The sequence below is a fragment of the Trachurus japonicus genome, chromosome 3, assembly GCF_045865225.1.
Source record: "Trachurus japonicus isolate A0001 chromosome 3, Traja_1.0".
Classification (NCBI taxonomy): domain Eukaryota; kingdom Metazoa; phylum Chordata; class Actinopteri; order Carangiformes; family Carangidae; genus Trachurus; species Trachurus japonicus.
In genome coordinates, this window is record NC_140909.1 from 40996571 (window position 1) to 41019285 (window position 22715).

Below are 22715 nucleotides of genomic sequence, written 5' to 3' on the forward strand. Positions count from 1 at the left end.
TTCAGTTCCTTGCTTTGTGAATGCCATAGTTTTACTGTACACCAAATACACATTTGTTTTAAGCTTAGCCTTGCAAATGTATGTTTAAAATCAAGCTTCAGTCTGTTGTCCTCTTCCTCCAGTTTGAATAACTTCTGTAAATGTTCTGGTAATGAGCTGTTCTTTGCTTTACACATTATTTTTAAGGTCTTAAGTTCTATTAGATTGGCCACTTTCAATAAACCTGCAGAAATAAAAAATCTATTTGAGGGTTCTCTATTGCCTGCCTTGTGAATAACTCTTACAGCTCTTTTCTGTAACAGAAACAGAGGAATGATGTTACTTGCATAGGTATTGCCCCACACTTCCACGCAATAATTAAGATATGGCAAGATAAGTGTACAAGTAAAGCATTCTTAATGTGTTAGTGTCCAAGACAAACTTAATCATCATCATGATGCTGGAGCTGCTTTCCCATTCTCTTTAGCAAAGTGTCAGGCCCAGTGCATATCACCACATCAGACAATGAAACCTCTGATGCCCTGTTGGGTGCAGCCCCCCACCTCCAGCCCCTGCTCTCCTACCCCATCACTCTTCATTTTTGTACACAGTTTGGATGTTAAAAAGTCAGGCCTCCCCTGAGATTACAGAGGCGGGCAGAGAGAAGGGATCTGGATGCAGGCTGTCTCTTCCTGTATAAATCAGCAGAGTGCCCTTGAGAGAAAAACAAAGTCCTGTCAGGTATTATAGACAAGCATGTGTCACTGGGGGGGAAAACCGTAACGATTCCAGGTGACGAACGTTGCCACAGGATTCCCATAGTTTATTTTTAAACCGCTAAGAACAGGAAAGGAACTGGGACGCAGGCATCCTGTTGAAAAGACTGAAATGCAGAGATGCATTTGTTTCTGTTCCAGACTTGGTTCCTGGATCAGTCTAGATTTGATGCATTAGTAATAATCAGGTCAGTTACTCTGGTGACTTCTTGATACCCACTTCCCCAGTCCCCTCACAGAGAAGACACCTATTGAGATCCTTATAATTACTGTGGAGGTGTTTTACCTTATTTGTGCGACAGTCAAAGTCTCTGATTACCATGACGCCTTTTTTAAATTTAATCTCGCATCGCTTCTTTTTCTTGTAGCAAATAATTGCCTGTAGACCTACAGGGCACATCTGCTTAATGGAAAGCTGTAATGTAGTCTCTTTAATTTAAAATTAAATAGTTGTGTGCTACAGAGAATTATTACAGAAGGAGAAAATCCTTCATGCGTTATGAAATCCCAGGCATGAAATGAATCACTGCATAAGGAACATGGAGCTAACCACTGTATGGATTTTTATTTTGTAAAGATAAAAAATAATCCACCCTAAATCCTAAATCCATCCACCATGTGGATCCAGGTCTTCAGTCATGCTTGACTGACAGATAATAGCCATGATTTTTGCAATCAATCAACAATCTTTCCAGTAAAGATTTGTTGCAGCTCAAATTATGCAAAAAATGAAGTGATTCAGATTCATAACCCCTGATCAGATGCTCTACTGTATATTAGTTTTTTTTGCTGTATCTCCATCTGTAGGTAAGAGTCCACCTTACTGGGCTGCAGCTGCCGCACAGGTCTTTGTGCATTAAAGCAGAAGTAAGCGATCCGGTCGTTTTGGCTAACTTCTTGTCAGCCGATGGAGTTAGCAGTCCCCGCCCTCGTCCCTACATCACCACATTCACGCACATCCCTTGGCTGCACACACAGAGAGGACCGCCCCTTTATGCCGTTCTCTCTCCTCATTGGATAAAGGTTGTAGGATACAAGGAAAGTTTTCTCCTCGGCTTACAGCAGAGCAGAGTGACTGACAGACCCGTGTTTCAGACCAAATACTCTATATAAGTGATTGCTGTCGGAAGATATAACTATTTAAGACTTATATTAAAGCAGAAGTAAGCGATCCGGTCGTTTTGGCTAACTTCTCGTCAGCCGATGGAGTTAGCAGCCCCTGCCCTCGTCATGGATCTATTGGTCCTCGTCCCTACGTCACCACATTCACGCGCATCCCTTGGCTGCACACACAGCCCTTTATGCCGTTCTCTCTCCTTTTTGGATAAAGCTTGTAGGATACAAGGAAGTATACAAGAAGTTTTCTCCTCGGCTTACAGCAGAGCAGAGTGACTGACAGACCCGTGTTTCGGACCAAACACATTATGTAAGTGATTGCTGTCGGAAGATATAACTATTTAAGACTTACATTAACACAAACATTCTGCTTACTTCTGCTTTAACACAAGCATCCCGCTTACTTCTGCTTTAACACAAACATTCCGCTTACTTCTGCTTTAAGGCATAATAGAGCATGTACCTCATGTGGCCTTACAAAAGGAAAAGACATTGGCTTGTTTAACTCCTCATTCAGCGAGGCCTTCTAAACAGCTGGTAGCCAAACACATCCGACATGCGCTGATGTATTCTTGAAACTATTTTTGGAGATAATGCAGCACGGCGCTGAATGCAGAGAGACCTCATCTCACCTTGTCACAATGCCGTGTGAAATCGCTGTTTGCATTCCGCTCATTTCTCTTGAATGAGCTGCAGCTAATGACGATCTGACTGGCAGGTTTAAGTGCAGGTTTTTGTACCTGGCAGATTAAATAATCAGTTTGCCTCCTCTCTCATCATTTCTACTTCTCTTTGCAGCCGACTTGGTGAAATCTGCTGAAATAAGTTATCATACATGAAAAATCCTCTTTAAAAATGATCTTAATATGCAGTAATTTGATTAGTCATTATGTATTTTGGAAATGTCTTCATTTAAAAGGCAAAGCTGCTGTTGCTGTTCGTTCCCTCTAGGTGTTTGATTCATCATGAATAATACCTCACTGGAAAAACATCTTAAATATATGTATATATATATATATATGTATATATATATATATATATTAGGGCTGTCAGAGTTAACGCGTTAATCGCGATTAGATTAATTAAAAAAATTAACGCGATTAAATTTTTTAATCGCGGCCCATTTTGTCCTCTGTCTGCTGGACTGGAGGACTGGAGTGTGGGACCTCCAGTCCAGTAGGTGGCGGTAAGGCACCTTCAAGTTGGTTGCTACACAAATATACACAGTCTAACTTAAATCCACAGCTCCATCCATTGATTTTTTGAAGGCTTTGTTGTAAACAAATGCACATGGCCATGTATTGATTTTTTTGATGGCTCGGTTGTCAACAAATGCACGTGGCGATGTATTGATTTTTTGAAGGCTTCTGTTGTCAACAAATGCACATGGCCAGGCAGAGGCGTAGCAAAGTAAAGGGCAATTTCCACTGGATGCAATTCGTTTCAATTCTGTGTGAGTTTCATGCATCATGTGTTATGATTAGGTACTAGGCCTGCTAGGTCTGGTCTAAAAGTTGTTTGTCTAGAGATTATAACACTTTGGAGGGATGAAAGTCCAAAGCGCCATATATAATATTTTTAATAGAGATTAATCGCGAGTTAACTATGGAAAAAATGCGATTAATCGCGATTAAAAAAATTAATCGTTTGACAGCCCTAATATATATATATATATATATATAGACACACTGAAGATGTTTGTTTCCCCTATTTAAAAAACAAGTGAGTCACAATCTTTTTAAATGCAGCTAAAATGCCTCTCTGGGTTCTCCAGCTTCCTCCTACAGTCCAGACACATGCACAGTGGCTTGATTGGTGACTCTAGGCGTGAATGTGAATGTGTAAGGTGGTTTGTCTCTTTGGCAGTCCTTCCCCTAGGGCTGGGTTTAAAAAATCGGTTTTCCAATTAATATTGATTTTCATTTAAAAGATCCAATATCGATTCATGAAATCCTTAGATCTATCTTTTTATGTTTGCCATTTCCTGTTAGTTAGTGAGATTTTTAATACAAATATGAAATTAAATACTGTATGAAACTGTACTGAAGAGTTGCACTGTTAAACTTCAAGGTTCAAGGTTCATTTTATTTTATAAATCATTTTAAAATACAAAATACAAATTCAATTCACAATATACAGTAGACATGATCTTGTAAAAAGGGGTGACCCCAGAAGCTGTCTGTAGTTTATGAACGGGGGCCCAGAGACATCAGAACAACAATATAGTATATTATGAAAAATAACAATTCCTATTTCTAATCTAAAATCTAACCTAACCCTAACCATATTAAGTGTAGCGTTAGTTCTAGCAGGCCATGACGTCAAGCTCTTAATCAGCACAGCGTAACTGTCATCACCTGTGCAGATCAGCTGATGGCTCAGCTGACTCCCCGTGGCTGCTTCCTATTGGGAACTGCATTCAGAGCGTGCTATTTAAACTGCTCTAGCCCAACGCCACATCCCTTGCTGCTGCTGCTTCCTCTGCCGGCTTTTTTGCAACCCAGCTCCTCCTGTCATTGTATCTTGTTGGTTGCTCTGCTCTGTCTGGGTTTTCTTTGCTGCTGCGCTCCCTGCTTATGCCGTTCATGATGGCTCGTGAAGGGCAGGGAGGTGCTCTTCCTGCCTCAGGCGTGGAAGAGCAGGGGGTCCCAGAACAGTACCATACCGCCAAATTAAACTTGTGCAAGTAAATAAATATTATTTTGACATAGTGGTCCTGACAGAACTAAGGCAATTCCATCAGTACAAAGAGTTTATGGTTTAATACAATAATGACACAATATCAACACATCAGGCACAGGTACATGAAACAAAAAACAGCAAGCTGAGCTTGATTTAGACATAATTTAGCAGCAGTTTTTGTTTTAATCTTTTTTTTTTAAATAGACAGTTATAAACTTATGGAGTGTTTCATGTTAAATAAATGTGCATAATATAACTGCTTTTGGCTCAACTTTTAATGTAGCCTAAACATTAATATTTTCAATAATGCACCAGGTAAGAGAGTTCCATCTTTGTACAATTTGCAGCATTAGTTCTGTGAAAATCTCTTTTTTTCTGTGAAAACCATGCAAAATTGGTGCTAAAAGTGAAATTACTGTAAATGAATCAATATTGCATGGAATCCGATCAAAGTGAAAGTCGAATTGAATCGGGACCTTGTGAATCGGAATCGAATCAATTCAGTAAATCAGTAGCAATACCCAGCCCTAGTGTCCCCTATTAGCTGGGATTGGCTCCAGCCTCTGGTGACCCTGCATGGACAAGTAGTGTAGACAATGGATGAATGAATGAGTCAAATTCTAGTTTTCTGTATCCTTTTTTATGTCACTAAATTTCCAGTTTCACATTTTCCATTCTGTGTGTATGTGTTCTGAAAGTGCTCACCAAACATAAACTCTGATTACTCAGTGATGACCTAATTAAAAAGATATGCAGTAGTACCTAATCTCCATTATTGCCCCTGATCTTAAGGCAAATTCTCTGCAGCCTTGTTTCAGAAAGAGGGAGATCCCTGATGCTGCGTTTCATGCTGCTGCTTCAGCCATTCCAGATCACAGGAAATTAAAGAGTGCTATATTTTTTTATCAGAAGGAAAGAGTTTCACTGACTCTGTCAAACCTGCTGCACATGATAGTTGAAGGTAACAAGAGGGAGGATAGGAGATGAGAAGCGTATGGCGCTCTGCAGCTGCATGCATAAAAATGACAGATGAGACACCCATATGGGTTTGTTTAGAGTTTCCTCAGTTTTGTTTACAACTTTGCAACCACTTAATTATTTCATTACATTCCCAAATTCCCATGATTTAATAACCCTTCTACTCCTATCTTGTCTTCCCACCTCAGCTTCAACGGGGGGATTTCTGCCTGAGTATGAAGTGGTTCGACCCACTCGGGTGGATGCCAGGGGTCACTTCCTGTCCAACTTCCTGTCGCACCATGCTCGCCGAGTGCAGCGGCGGGAAGCCTCGGAGGCCTCAGTGGACTTGGATCGGATCTTCTACCAGTTGCAGCATGCAGGCCACAGTTTGAACTTTAACCTCACCCTCAACCCACACCTGCTGGCCCCGGGCTTCCTGACGGAGAGGAGGTACGGCGGCCTGGACGGGGCCCAGATCCGTCCTCCTCAGTCCTCCCAATGCCATTTCTTAGGTGAAGTGTGGGACGGGGCCGACGTCAAAGGGAGTGCAGCCATAAGCACCTGTGATGGACTGGTGAGTGGATAGACAACCTAACTGAAGTTACTTAAAAGTGCATTCAGAGTTATATTGAAATGCTCAGAGGTGTCAGCTGCAGCAGAGGCACCCAGAGCCAGTCGAAGTTGATTTAAAAGGATAGTTCAACATTTTGGCAAATTGGCCCATTACCATAATCCCTATAGTTTTAGGAGTAGGTTCATTACCTTTAATTGTCGGTGCAAGCTGTTTTTAGAACGGCGGAGCAGAGCCGTGAGCTGCTCAGAGCTACAGAGGCTAATGGTATTTTTTGGTTTCACTTATCAAACTCATCAAATACACAATCCAATAACTCCAAAGAATTCTGGTGGACAAGTTGTGACCTGCACATTCACCACACTATGAGATAATAACGGAACGTTTATGGGACAGAGTTGTTTTCGAGGTAAATTCATGCAAAACTGCTGATGTTTCCATCTGGGGCAGTTTTTCGGCAAGCAGTCTCTGCATTTGCCTCAAAAACAACTCTGTCTTGTAATGTTCCGTTATTAACTCATAGCGTGGTGAATGTGCAGGGGTCCGTTTCAGGAAGCAGGTTCAACAAACTCTGAGTCAAATCCCTAGCTCAGGGTTGATTGAGCCTGTGCTGGAAAACTCTGAGTTTTCGGTTTCAGACGGCTGATCAGAATTAGTTCAATCAACCCCGAGTATGTTGAGCCTGGGGAAGGCGTGTTCACCGTGAGCACAAGAAGCCATCATCAGTGGAGCGCAGATGATACAATTCACAGTGACAGAAAGAAAGAAAGAAACAGAGCCGTGAATTTCACTCCAACCCAACTGGAAAATTTAATGACGGCGTGTGTGGAGTATGAACACATTAAAAAACATCAAATTCAGCCGAAACCGTGTGAGCTGACGTGGGAAAAAGAGTGCAGTGCGTTCTCTAAAAAAACTCTGAAAATGGTATAAAAACACGTTGACAAAGTAAATGCTGTGTTGTTATATAGCTCACTTGGTAGCATGTGCGGCTTTTACACAGTCAGCCTGGGTTTGAATCCAGAGCTTAACTTCCGTTTTTGGTCTGCAATGCATTTTCTCATGATTATAAAAGAGTAGCGGTGCTGTGGTTGTGTGTAACCTGTGGCCTCTCAAAAATGCCCATTTTAATTTGATAGCTCTATTGATTTGTTCAGCTGTATCCACTTTAAATCAAACAGTAAGACACTTACAGTAGCTTATACTTAATTCTTGTAATATTTTATTAATGAATGGTTGCTATATGGACACCGAGAGGCCGACAGAGGTTTACTGTATCTTCAACAATTTCTACTTGCACTGTTCCACATGAAAATCTGCACGGTCTTGTCTTATAACAGAGAGCTGTACGGCCCAAGTCCGATGAGCCGTTGTCTTGCTGCTGCGTTCACTGTCTCCGATGTAAAAAAAAATAAATAAATAAAAAGCTGTCGTCGGTGAAAAATCTAATGACAAAAAATGTACATAAAATCTGAATTACAGCCTATCCACAATGTGTGGTGAAACAGTAGCTATCTTTCATAGAGTTAATAAATCCTCCAACAGGCTCTACTGTAATGGCCCGCTCTTCAACAGCTTTAAATACGTTTCACTCTCTGCTTCCTGCTCCACGCTCAGCGGACAGTCAACCTCAGGCTGAGATGGATCAAACGTGCCAGGGAGCAGGTTTGCTTCACAGCACATGTTGCTATAGCGACTGACTCAGCATTACGCTGATCTGGCTCTCTGAAACAGAAAACTCTGAGTTTCCCTCATCTCAGGCTCAACATATTCAGAGTTTCCACTAATCCTGCTTTCTGAAACTTGTCCACCAGAGCGTTTTGGAGTTGTTGGATTGTGTATTTGATGAGTTTGATGAGGGAAACCAAGAAATCCCATTAGCCTCCATAATGTAGATCTGAGCAACTCCACTGTTCTAAAAATAGCTTGCACCGACAATTAAAGGTAACAAACCTACTTCTAACACTAAAAGGATTATGGCAATTGGCCAATTTGTGCTAATGGATGTTCAGACCACAGGCTTCTCTGAGAACCTGAGGGTCATTTTAGACTGCTGCACATCCATAAGTGTGTCTGACGTAATCATCTGCTATTTGGAACTTTACCTCAGTGGGAACATGTTCACGCTCACAACACTCATGTTTGCCCTTGAACATCAGGTTTCCAAGAAGTGGAGTATTGACTGTATATAAACACACACACAAAAAAACAAATCTTGCAATAAACATTTATCATGCCTCCATTCTTCCGCAAAAGCATTCATGATGTGCGAATGATCACAGCAGGAACCCACAGCAGGAACCCTGTGATATGCTGTCCTTAAAGGGACAACGAGGAGTTTTGGAAAAGCGAAGCGTTTTCACACTACATTTATGAGCCTCCACGCGCACCGTAGAATTCTTCGACCGGCGCAAGACAGACTCATGTTTTCATTCATCAAGAATTAAAGTCAGAGGTTCAAAGAGGTTCAGTTACCGTCGTAGTCCCGACCATAAACGGCAATACGGCGGCGTTATTCTCATGAGCATCCGTGAAACCGAAAGTAAGGAAACGCTGGTCGGCTCGCCCAGCATTTCCACCATTAATTAAAATAACAAAATAACGATAGAGACAAAACTATATATTTATCGAAAATGGAGCCATTAACAAGTGTGGGTAGCGTAGATTCATCCACATTAACGTGAGACTTTTTTATAACCAAATAGAAACTCCTCGTTGTCCCTTTAATGCAGCTCACCATCTCTGTTCTGCTCTGCCTGTGATTGCAGACACTCAAAATGGAAAGAATTTTTCCAGCACCAACAAACATGTTATTGCTCATTTTATTCAGATATTTCAATAGAAAAAAAATGTATTATCACCATACATTAACTACATAACATTTATTGCACAACGTCACCTCCACTTAACCCTAAAAACAGTGAACACGCAACAGTTGGCTCTCCCCAGGGATGCTGCTATAGCTCCCATTTGTCTCCTAAAGTAATAAACTGCTGTAACAAGTACTCACAGACGTCACTGAGTATTTTGTGGCAAACCTAATTATCCCCACCACAGACACACACTGTTGTGATGTCAGTCAGCAACGGCACAATGTCTCATCATCTCATTTGGCGCCATGTACTGTAATCATCAGCAGGTTAATGACCAGACTGGAGCCAGAATGGAGACGGAGGAGGTCTGATATTAGGATTTCTTTTTTGTTAGTTTTTTGCAAAACTAAAGCCGTTTCCCACTAAAATTAGCGGGTCGACACAGGTTTTATAAACGCTGGTCGACCCGCTAACACTCGACATTTGGCTCCTTTCCCATTGACCAAAATGAGCCGAGTCTGACCCCCCGCTGGGGGATCAGACGGAGCATAAACCAGCACCCTGCTGGTCATGCCACAGCCGCCCGCCGCGGAGTGTGAGGTCCGTCGGGTGAGGCAGACGAGGCGTCTGGCTGACCTGGAGCACCAGGACCGCGGAGGACAGCACGTCAGTTAAACAGACTGTTGCTTCTTTTTTTTCAATCGTTTTTGGTCAGTGTTCTTTGAACTTTGATCACAGTCTCGACTGAGAGAAGAGCTTTGTTTTGGTACGTGATATGAGAAGCGACCGGCGCGATGACGTGGCGGCACGTAACGCTCAACGTCGTCACATAAATTAGTGGGTTGACCCGGGTCTGGCGTTCCCACTGCAAGCCGATCGGAGCTGAGCCGATTGAAGGCGATTTTAACCCGCGTCGCTTGCCGAGTCGTTTGACGCGGGTTGACGCGGCTCGGTGCGCCTTTCCCGCTGCCACCAAAAGCCGATTGTTAGCTGGTTTAAACTGTTTTTTTGGCCAGTGGAAAAGGGATATCTGTTACTTTATTTGTATGTTTGTGTGTGTCTTTACTTGCAGAAGTGTTGTTTTCTAATTCATCTTAGGGTAGTCTTGCCTGTCCATGAGAGCCAGGTGGGTAATATAGTACCAGAGCAGCTAATAGTGGATTACATTAAGGCGGGTACACACTACAGGATAATCGGGGCGATTTTTGTCCCGATTTCCCCCTTCAGATCAAAGCCAGCAAAGGCATGACTATCTGATGTTTGCAAAGGACATGGTGTCTGATTTTCCTGTGGTGTGGGGTGTGTTAAGAGTGATTCTGTCCAGTCTGATCCGCTCGGAAGGCGTCGGAAGGAGAGATCGTATGTAATGAACATGTTTAATATTTGCGACTAGAAATCCTGTAGTGTGTGGGGTGTTTCGAGCGGAGCCGAGCATGCACAGTATGTAATGTCACGTGTACCAAACCAACAGCCAATCAAGACGCGAGCTGAGTCAGCTGACTGACTTGTATTTACCTGTTGCCATGGTGACTCGCAGTACCAGGGCTACCTTTGCTACCTTTATTATAGGTCTCATTGCCATGTTCCATCTGGCAGGGGGATTGCCAACGGAAATTAGCCTTTTGGCTATAATTGGGTGCATTTACATTTTATCTTTTTAAAATGTTCATTAATGTACACTGTCCCTCTCGAACAAATAAAGGAAAAAGAAAGAAAAGAAAAGAAGGGCCAGAGCACACAGCCCTGCTCTCCAAGCTATCTGTAACGCATACAGCCATATTCCCGCCGTCTCCATGACTTTTTCCATGGTCGTTTTGATTTTCGGTGTGTTTTTTCAGACAGTAATAGGCCGAAAACAACTACCATTGCATCTTCCTGTTCGTCCGCCATGTTTGTTTACACTGAAGTCACGTTTGACCACGCAAGATTTGGAATATTGAGCGTGAAGAACCTGATAACTCTGCTGAAGAATCGGTTAGTGTGTGGTGTGCTCCATACAATGGAGTGTGGTGTGCACTATGGACTACACACTATAAGAAAGAGAGAGATCTTGGGAGATCTGTCTTTTGTTATCAACAAGTGTGTGGTCTCCTAATCTGTGAATGTTTGACGAATCCTGTAGTGTGTACCTGCCTTTACGTATGATTGGTGTCAGTTGATGGCTGACTATGTGTGCTTTTGGTCGTCTACCTTTGTCCTGAAGTGAAGGTAATTGCTTAAGCCACAGTGCAGTACAGGAGACCTTGATGGAAACACTGAGGACATGGCTACATTGGTTCAACAGTTGCATGGAGATCAGGTGAATTGGTGTACAGTAAAAAAATATATGTAGGTAGGCAACATAGTCAGTTTGTTAGAGGTGTCCTGAAAGCGACTGTTGCTGCACTTTCTGACTGTGCTGACCTTCATCCAACTATATCCTTGTAGGGTTATTATACTAACATGTAAGTCATAGAGGAGTCACATCTCCATCACATTCAGCTCCTGCGCTACTGAAGACATCACCAACTGTCACATTTTCAGACTTTTGTCAGTTAGTGTTTGGAAAACTATCGACTCTTGTGACCTCTCTGCCACACACCTCCATATTTTTCATTTCCTTTTCAAATTTGTAGCCTTGAGATCCAATGACAACACGCAAAAGCTTCTTTACTCATACTCTACAATACAGACTGATATGTAAGACCAACATCTCCAAAAGGTTAAATACAGTAAATCTTGATAATTGGATTTATTTTGACAAGTGAAAACTTTCTGTTTCTTTCTTTTTGCTTCAAATTCTCCCTTATTTTGGATTTCTGTTTGTTTGAACTTACACACCAGTGGAACCAGGAACATCGCAGTTGCCTCCTCCACTTGAAACAAACAAACTTTCCCTCAGGCAACTAAAACAAGACAGGCAACCTTTTTTTTTTTACACTTTTACAGCTCTGTAAAAAGGTGATAGACCAATCTAACAACCACTGTCCAGTGTCTGTTGAATCCCAGCACAGGTTCACAGGTCCCATCCTGGCCCTGATTAGGTCATCACCTGATCCTAAACTTTTTTAACAAGGGAAAGGAGCAGCTGGGTGGCAAACACTGTGCAAAGGGGCGTCTCTGCTGTGAATGGACTCAGATAACTGCTTGGTATATAATAGAGTTGAGAAGAAAAGTTGTGAGTGAAGAAAAGAAGATTCCGTTTTGGTGTCACAGTCAGATGGACACAGTGAGCGTGAGGTTGCTTCCAGCAACATTTCAGCAGTGGCCGAGAGCAAGGTCAGACTCTGACACACATCTACAGACCAGCAGAGGTTGAAAACAGGAACACATCCACCTCATCCAAATGTCACCAGACAGCCATGGATTGTATTAAAGGGATATTTCTGTCTGTTTCGTAAGGATTCGAGTCATGTACCATAGATGTTTGATTGTTTTTTGAGTGTTTGTTGTAGTTGAAAGAATTGCCCCCATAGTTTAGCGTTGTGGCTATCCCTAGCGCTGTCTAGCCATGGTGTAACTCCGGTTTGTCTGCATCAATTTTAGTCGTGTTTTTTGCTCCTCCCAACACTGGGTGACCATCAGGACAACAATTTAGGGGTAAAAAATGACCGGAATTCTCCTTTAACTCAGTCACTCACTGCAGAACATAAACACTAATCCACACTTTTTTTTTCTTTTTTTACTTTTCACCCAATTTTAGAGATCAAAAGTATATTGACCCAAAAATTAACCTAAACAACATTTTTATTTAATAATTAATCGTTAATCCTTTGCAGATTTTTGCTTTCTGAAGTCTACCACCCACACACACACACACACCCACATGCTATCCACATTGATGGTGCTCTGCCAGGACTGGTCCACAGCCAGCTTGTTGTTTGTTTGACGGCTTTTTGCTTTAAGTCGAGCCTAAAGCATCTGAAACACATAATCAGCTCAATAGAGTGACACAATCTGTTGGGAGTGGACCATTCTTCTACTTGTCCTAGCTGATTTTTGTCTTAAATTAATTGTTTTGGGGAATGGCTTTCAGAAAGTGTCCAGACCTTCATTTTTTCCCCCCACATTTCTCTCAGTATTGCATGTTTTTTAATGATTTATCCACTTCTATTGAAATGAAAAAACTGAAATATCACCTTGACAGTAGTGGTTTGTAGTAGTGGGATTTAGTGCAGGTTGTATTGAAATGCAGTAGTATTGGATGAATGGTGCTGGATGGAATAAACAGAGGTGTATATGTGTGTGTCCTGTTATTTCTCTGACTACATATGGGTTTCATCCATCTAGTGAAAAGGTTTTACCCAGATTACTTGAACTGCTGAAGTCTCCTCCTTATCTCACTAATAGCTAATTTGCAGCTGAGTTACACTGCATTGAATAGCTTTAAATTTACCTGGAAGAGCATGTTATTGATTTTAGATGCTTCTGTGATCCCCCTTCTTCAGTCACACACTTCTAAACTACAGTACCATGCAAGTAAATGTACTTGTATGTTTCCCAGCTGGAGCCCAGGTTGTATAGCTGTTGTCATTCTGAGATGAAAATAAGTTTCCCTCAATGAACTTTTTATCCCTTAAATATAAAAGCTAAAAAAACCCAAAAACAAACAGACATTATTTTTGACTGCAAAAAGGGATGACTAATAAAAGTTTAAAAGAATGCCCACAGCCATTCCTGCATCCAAATCCAGTGGAATACTTGGCAATAAACATAAAGATTATCCTCAGCTTTTATTGGCAAATGTGAGATGAGCATTACATTTTTTTTCTATTTTGTGATAAACACACTTTATACTTGTGATGGAGAAGTAATGAATACTGTGGACTGATGAGGAGAGAGGGGCCTGCTAATTCTTTGTATATTGTTTTAGGCTCCTTTGTGTCTGTGGATGATTTTATTTCCTTTTGCTGGAGATGTTTTTGACAGAATGGCGTGTCCCAGATTTCCTCTGTTTGGGAAAATGTCTGTCTCTTGTTTCCGTCTGGACCCTTTGGAGGAGATGACTACTGTGAGCAGGTGCATCTTACCAAGTGTCGTAGTCTTTTAAAGCCTGGCTGTTAATCTCCACCTGCTTTCCCTTATTGAAGTCATGAGTTTTTGTTGTTGCTTGACAATCACAAAGCTTAAGCGTGGGCACGTCATTGTATCAGGACAGAATTAGTGTATAGGTCATGGAAAAGGGGCCTTATACCTACAGTAACCCAATATCAGTCACTTGATGTCTGCTACTTGTCATGTTGTTGCTATGTGGCATGGATCGTCATCATTTTCTTCTTTACTTCACTGTCAACATAAGTATTTTCTTAGACATCAGGTAGGTCTGTCACAATTATTACATAGATTTTAACCATTATGGCGAAATTATCTTCCATTCATCCGTCTAATAAACAGCTGGATGAAACTAACAGAAATGTCACATTTTCATCACTATTTCCTCCTTGTTTTCCATCGTTTGAGGTTTGAATGGTCCTCTTTTAATGACATCATCACATTGCGCCCCGTTCTTCATAATCACACATGAGTGGTACATAGACTGTAGCTATGTAGTGGAGTGACACAAATTGTTTATCTTGAGGTGCTTAATTTCTAATATTTTATCATATACTAACTATATTTAATTACAAAGCCAAGGCAAACAGAAATTGAGTTTTTATTTATATGCTCCAATGTTTAATGCCAATAAATGGCTCTTCTTCCTCATACAGTAAAGTGTACTGTATGTGTGGCAAAATATGATCAGAAAAAGACAAATAAAATCAGTAATGGCAGTTATTTGTTTGTAAAATGTCATAGTTGTGACATCCCTATCAGGTCATTACTGATAGAAGTATGTACAAATGAAGAATTGCTTGAGATCATACACACCCTTCTGGATGATTTGAAGAACGCTCAGTGAAGTAGTAACCTCTCATAACAACCCTCTGTGACCAATTACTGAGAAGGTCAGGAATTTTAACAGTTTAGATCTAAACTGCTGTCCAAAGAAAAACATCCAAATTTTTTTTTCTTTTTTTTCTTCGCCAGTGCAGCTGTGGCAGCAAATAGCAGCCCGCTGGCCAAATCTGGCCTTCCAGCAAAAATATTTAGTCCCCTGACATAAGATGAAGTTTCACTGTCTCGTTGCATGAAAACTTCTGACAGACCTGCTATAAAGGGAAATGTGAAATGACAGTAGTTCAATAATTGTTATGCTCTAATTCCTCCTTATGAGTGATTTTCATCAACCAAATGGTAACAAGGCCTCCAAACTAAAAAATCAAGGCCCGTCACTAAGATTCCTAAGACTAAAAGTAGCTCTTAGTGATGTAATTCTGAGAAAAATCTTAGAATTTCTCAAATTCAAAGAAAATTATATTTGCTGATGAAACAAATAAGGTGCAATAGCTGAACTGGCATACAGTAGAGCCTAACAGAGCAGTTGGAATATCTGGATTTTGCTGATGACCTGGCACTACTGGCTCACACACACCAACAGATGCAGGAAAAATCAGACAAATTAGTGGAAACGGCTGCTCTGCTTGGGCTCAAAATCGACTCATCTAAAACCAAAATAATGCGGATCAACAGCAGGAAAAACACACCCATCACCATGGACCAAAACCAGCTAGAAGATGTAGTCACCTTCAAATACCTTGGGAGCATAGTCACTGTGGATGGTGGCACAGAGGAGGATGTCAGAATTGGAAAGGCAAGGGCAACATTCAACACACTTCTGGAAGACAACACAATATCTGGAAGGCAAGAAATGTGTCACTCAAGACCAAACTACAAATCTTCAACTCAAACATCAAGTCCCTCCTACTCTATGGCTCTGAAACCTGGAAGATCACCACCAGCATACAAAATAAGATGCAGACCTTCACAAAACAGGCCCTGACATAGAACCCACAGGGCAGGAGAAGGAGAGGCAAAACAAAAACCACCTGGAGAAGAACCACAGTACAGGAGATGAAGAATGAAAGGCTGTCATGGCAACAGCTGGAGCGGAAGGCCCAAGACTGAAGAGGATGGAGGAGTTAATTGAAATTGATCCATTCATTGTTTATACTGCTTATCAGTGTAGAGTGCCAGGGCCAATCCCAGCTGACAGGGTGAGGATGGGGTACACACTGAACAAGTCTCGAGTCCACAGTGCCAACATATCCACAAGATTCCAAACGTCAAAAATGGAAGCCGGTTTTGCTCTTTTTGGTGGAATTGTATGTTTATGTTTCCATGGTTTCACTAGTTGTCATATGCTGCCTTCATGTGCTATGGTACAGATGGTATTTTCCACTTGTGACCTGGTATTTACCAGTGCGTTGTGTTCATGTGCTTTTGTTGTTGTACAGAGAAAATAAAGATGGTGGACACACAGATTCAGACTTGTTACTTGGGTAAAATCATAGATATACACGTGCGACATCTACATGTATGGGGTAAAACAATCTTGGATTGCCTAGTCCATCTCTTACAGCAAGAAGATGAATTATCAAAACTCAAACGGTAAATATTAATATTCATGGAGATTTTTACTGTACATGCAGGCATACATAAAGTGAATAGCTGCTAACTGTTTTCTAAAGGCTTGCCCGCTTACCATTAACGAATCTTGCGATGCTCGCCGCCATGTTGAAAAGGTCAAAGGTTATTCTCATCTCGGCAACTCGGGCATCAAAAAATTCTATGTATTTGTATGTAATCACTTTGTGCACCCCTCTCCTCCTCTCCCCCCTCCCGACCAGGAAGAACGCTTATGACAGAGCAGTAGCAGGACACAGAGAACAGAGGAGACTAGAGTCACAACACACACAAGAAAGAAGGTTATTTACTGCAGCCGCAGCTGGTCGCGGAGTTTCATGTCTGATATTGTAAAGTTGACAGTGAGCAGCCCCGAGTGATACGTAAACACAGGAAGTCACATGTGTCTATAAAGCATCCAGTGCTAACGGCTAGGGGGCTAGGCTACTGTTAGCTCTGTGAGTTCTCAACGGTCCGGACCCGGTTGAACTCCGGACCGGCGCGGCTCGACTCGGCTCGGTCTGGATTTATTTTGGCCCTGAACCAGCGCATCAGGTGGCGCTGGTCCGGCCGCCAGCCCGGCTCGTTGAGAACTGTAATCTGTAACAATCGCCTCCCCTGCGTCTCCAGTAGCAGTAGGCTAACAACAGTTTATTATAAAACTCATCAGTCATCACTGAGTCCGTTTATACGGTTTAAAACTCCGGTGTTGTGTTTGTTTGTGTTGTTCCCGTTTCACTCGCGTTCCTGTTCTGTTTACCGTTGCCATGCCAATGCATGCAGCGGGGAGGGAGGGGGCTCGTGGAGGTGCGGCAGGAGGGAGAGGTGGGTGGGACTTGTGAGGGAGGTGGAGCTGTTGATTTTCAAATGTTTGTACTGTGCTGAGTGAAATGCCAGATCGTTAAGAATTGCTTTAAGTTATTCATGTTATACTGTAGGCTATAAGGCCCCATTCACATGGAGCGCCTGAAAACGCGTGCAAAACGCCAGCTGGAGCGTTTTGCATGCGTTTTTCAAAGCGCTTCTGAGCTCGCGTCTATTGTCGCGTCTGCCGTTACTAAGCAACCAAAAGCGCCTGTCACATTCTTACATTTAGTGGTGTGCTTCTGTCATTTAACCAGGAATTGAGTAAACACAGAGCTGATCAGATTTCAAGCACCGTGAATCCCTCTCAGCAGCTTCACTGCTCGATCTGCCTGTCTGTCTGTCAGTTTGAACGGAGGACTCACCGCCGTGTGGAGAGGAGGGAGGCAGGCGAGACGTGAACTCCCTACCTTGTGTCTAATAAAAGTTAAAAATGCGGTTAAAAATGTACTGCTATCACACTCCTGCTACGGCAGCTATGGAGTAGAGATCCGGGCTGGACCGGGGGAGAACTGAGCTGCCGCTCGCCGAGAGGGAGCTGCTGAAAGCGGGCAAGCACTGAGAGCCGGGCTGCTTGTTGCTGCTGGTGAAGCAGGTCCGTGCAGCTGATTCTGATCACATGACACGCGGTGCGCGTGCGGCATTCGAAAAAGTTGAGATATTTTCATCTCGGTGCGCCTCGGATGCGCACGGAAAAAAAGGCGCGTCGGCGTCGCTTCGGATTTTGCGCGCGCAAGGCGCGCGGTTAGATTGAAGACAATGGAAACGCTCGCACAAAAGACGCTCCATGTGAATGGGCCCTAACAGCTTGGTCGCACTGGACGCGGAACCGAAGCGCAGCGCCCTGGAGCGGAGGCAGTTTCAGATCGGCGCACATGTTAACCGGTCTGCCTGGTCGCACATCTCGCGCTGTGGAGCGCAGTGCGCGCGCCTGTAGCGCTTCAGATCGGTTCATTTCTATTTTTCACGCGAGCCGCGAGCGCCGAGAGCGCCGAGAGCGCCATCTGTCAAGCTGGATAGACCAGATCGTACCAGACAGGAAGTCGGGCACAGAAAAGGCGAGAGAATCCGGTCAATTTTCAAAATAAAAGAATTAAATGATGATTAACTAAGTTGTTGCTTGTCCATCTATACATATTTGACCGTTGTGTCTGCACATGAGACACACACACACGTTTAAAATGACGTGTGTGTGGAAAACCGAGTGAATACGAGTATGAACGACTGCAGTCGATGTCTGACCGGCGCAGAGAGAGGAGGAGAAGTACGCTCCTAGTGCGACCACCCAAGCGCCCGAGAAGCCGCGCGCAGGGGTAAGAAAACATATTTTGAGAGATTAAATGACATAAACCTTAATATATGAACCATAGTCATTCACTTCAACAGTACTCTACTGTCCTTGGTCTTTTTTTATGCAAACTCCCACTCTTGAGCTTTGAAAAGAAATCCTGTTAAACATAGTCTAAGGACTGTACTGTATGTGTGGGAAGATAATGGGGTTTATCCAGCGCACATCTACCTGTATTTCATTAGCTCTCCATTAATCCACTGTGTTGTTTTGTGGCACAGTAATGAGTCTTCTTTGTAGCAGGTTAGCATCGACAAATGACATCCTGTCTTTTGTTTGTGCACGTGTGGGTGCAGGTGATTAGAAGCATTTTTTTTCCCCTTAGTACCAATTACTTGAAATCTGCAACCTACAAACACTATATGTTCAGAATTTCTGACACAACTGTTCTTTTTCTTAAAGTCGTGTGTATCATGGTGCTGGAATAACAAATCCTGAAGTATGTCAGCCTCTGACTCCTGTCTGCTTATTGTACAATATATGTTTTATCTTTGTTCCTTCAGTGCTCAGTGGCCAACGCACACATCACACACCTCAACTGTTTGATTTTCATGAGTACAATTTACAGCATCATACGCAATCAATTTCATGTAGTTTTTATACAACCAGAAATACATATTATCTAATAAAAAAGCCCCACTGTGAAGTTTCAGGTGAACTACTCAATCCACTCTACCATTTTTTACCCTCCCTGGAAGTGAAAGTTATTAAACGTGTGAATTCAACTAACTTAGTCTAACGTCACAAAAACACAGACTGTCTTTTGCTACCAACTGCAACAGTACATTATCATGGATACATGACAACAAACTTCCATTCATACCAGTCATACGTGCCTGACGCAGAGTGATAGCCTATGCTGTGATAAGGCTTTAGAATAGTAGCTGGTGTATATAGTATATCACAGTAAACAAGAGATTAACTTTACTGTTTACGGGGTGTGTTTGTGTCGCGGAGCCGCGGTGCCAGCTGCACCGAGACGAGAGGAGAGCTGTGACACCGGGTCAGAGGCTCTGATCAGCAGGTTTGGTTTCCAGCCACGATGTGGAAGGAGCCTCCACTCTCCCTCTAACAGGTTACAAATCATTTATCTAACATCACTAATAGTCCGAAGCTGTTTAATGACGGTAAAAATGAAACACAAGGTAAATATCCTGCATAGTTTCTCTTTTCTGTACTGCGCTGATCAGAGCGGCGTCCCTAGCAACGGTCTGTTATACAAGACGACGGTCCGTTATAGAGAGCCTAAGCGGAAGCAGGAAGTAACGGCGCCATGGGACCTCAACTCTGAAAAACTCGCCATTCAAATGAATGAGACTGAACATTTTATTTCGTGATCCGATTGAATTGCGCCATGAGAAAAAAATATGTCCTCTACCTGTTTAAAACATCACGTTTCATGCCGAGAAATCAGCCGTTTATCATAAAACGGCAACAGAAGAATGTATTTTGTGTAAAGACCGCTCTACGGACTACAGATCTGTGTTCCACAAAAAATACGTCACCAACTGACACGGGAAAGGGCGGCATTTGGTGTGTGACGTCACCTACGCGACTTGTAGTCTTTCTGCTTACAGATTCTTCTGAATTTTATTCTACAATAGCTTTACAACAAACGGCTGATTTCTCGGGATGAAACGTGATGTTTTAAACAGGTAGAGGACATATTTTTTTCTCATGGCACAATTCAAACGGATCATGAAATAAAATTTTCCGTCCCGTTCATTTGAATGGATAGTTTTTCAGAGTTGAGGTCGCATGGTGACCGTTACTTCCTGCTTCCGCTTAGGCTCTCTATACAGAAATAACAGACCGCAGAACACAGCGCTGGACCAATCAGAGAGCAGGATTCAATAGAGCCGTGTAATAAATCACAGTTAACAACCAATCAGATCACCGGATTTCACCTTTCCGTTTTATAACAACATTTAAATGCTTTTCAGCATCATACAGTCAATGTCAAGTTATGAAGGCCTCCTCCCATTGTCTTGTTCATTCCAACAATGGTGCATGATAAATTGATTGAGATTTAAAGAAACAATAATGTGTGACTAAAGGTTTTGTTGTGGTGGCACATTCCTCAACCACAGTCAGAAAATCAAGTTTTTATGTATTTTATTTTGTTGAAGCTCAAAATAAACAGGATTTTATTTATCCCTGCTCATAAATATGTATTTCCATCACAGTGTGCTCCTTGAAGAGGTAGCACTCCTACATTCCTGCAAAGTTTGGCTCAGGCTAAAAAATGCAATAATGTAACTACTCGGTTGTAGAGTCAGTGGCCAAATAAATGTTTCAGAAGCTTTGTTGGTGAAAGCTATGCAGGGACATGACATTTTACAGACTGACACAATCAGAGTGCAGGGACGTTATTTACACACCCCAAGGGCTGAGGCAACTAAACAATTACTGTACAGTGCAGCAGTGTGTGTCCCATAGATATGATGACAGTAAATGTTTTGTTTGCAATGTCCCTATGTGTAAAAGTGATCCAAAGTTAATAATGAATGAAAATGCAGGTGTGAGGGAGTGCTGTGCAGAAACACTGTGGCTACAAATGGACATGATAGAGAAAACTCCAACACATGATCTGGTTTCCTTTCACCCACGGCTGGTTGCACCCCTCCAGTCAGTAGTGATGGTTTTCAGAGTCATGGGTGCATTTTAAAGGAGTAGTTCACTAAAAGATTAAATGTATTATTGACTCACCCTCATGCTGATGAATACTCCGGAGTAGTTTTTTATTCTCAAAGTGTATGTGGAGACCCAGGAGGGGCATTAAAATCTTTATATGAGAGTCAGTGGAGCCCGACACAAAAACGTCCATAAAACTACACAAAAACCTTGTAATATTCCTCCATGCTCGTCTGCTGCAATCCAATTGTCCTGAAGGGATGTAGTCCAGAGTTTACTCGCAACGACGTCATTTAGGACATTTTTACAGCCTAAACAGTCCTTTATTGCGTTCTGACGTTCATGCACGTGAACGTGAGAGCGTACTCCAGGCAAATTCAATACAGGACTGTTTAGGCTGTAAAAATGTCCTAAATGATGTTGTTTCCAGTAAACTCTGGACTATATCCCTTCATGACACTTCGATTGCAGCAGACAAGCAGTGTGGAGGAATATCAAATGGTTTTTGTGTAGTTTTATGGACGTTTTTGTGTCAGGCCCTATTACTCTCATATAAAGTTTTCGTTGGACTACAAACCGGCCTCCCAGGTCTCCAGATGCACTTTGAGGAATAAAAAACTACTCTGGAGTAATTATCAGCATGAACTATTCCTTTAAACATTTAAAAGTCAAAACAGGGGCCTGAGTATTCAAGTTGATGTAGATTATTTTTCATTTTTAATGACCAACCAAGATTTTAAAAGAGGTATTCATCCTACTTTTAATGTACAAATATCAGTCACTGACTTTGGCTATTTCCCTGAAGTGTGAGGAAAGCATCAAGATAAAAAGCACTACATTGTCTTTTGTCTTTGAGCACATGCCTCAACTGCTTAGATCTGCAGAAGCATGTCCACATTGTGTCTCGTAACATGTCGAGCAACTTATTTGAAGCTTTGTGCCTCTGAATTTTCAATACTCAAGCCTTCCCATCTAGTACATTCATACATGCTGCATATTGTGGCCCCAGCCCTCCTGTGTGAGCTTCAGTGTGACCCCATGCCACTGTGACAGCTGAGGGGCAGAAAATATGGGTATAAGATGAGAGGGAATTAAATATAGGGCAAGGCCGGTGAAAAGAGAAAGAAGGGGGCTACTGGAATTTGCTCTTGGCAGAGTGCCAGTGTGGTTTAGGGTTCAGTAATTTATGTGACATCTGATCTGTCCCCTGTCTCTGTCGTGCCCTGGATGCTTACTGCAGCCGTGAGGCATCAGGCTGTTTATTCTGCTCACTGAGCTCTGTTACTATGTGCCAGCGACAAATCAGTATCGAGGCATCACATTGCTAAAAGGGATAGTTCAACATTTTGGCAAATTGGTTTGTCATAGGTTTGTTACCTTTAATTGTCAGTGCAAGCTGTTTTTAGAACAGCGGAGCAGAGCCACGAGCTGCTCAGAGCTACGCTACAGAGACGGAGTTGTTGTTGATGTTCATGCAAAATGTGTGTGAC

General features: G+C 42.3%; 1 protein-coding gene across 1 annotated transcript in view; it reads left to right on the top strand.

Moving 5' to 3' along the window:
* The window catches only part of adamts7 (a disintegrin-like and metallopeptidase (reprolysin type) with thrombospondin type 1 motif, 7), a 96302-nt gene that overhangs the window by 976 nt on the left and 72611 nt on the right, over positions 1 to 22715 (top strand). The window contains exon 2 of the mRNA XM_085772825.1: positions 5720 to 6087. Coding sequence (XP_085628951.1) covers positions 5720 to 6087 — 368 coding nt within the window. The remainder of the gene's footprint in view (positions 1 to 5719; positions 6088 to 22715) is intronic.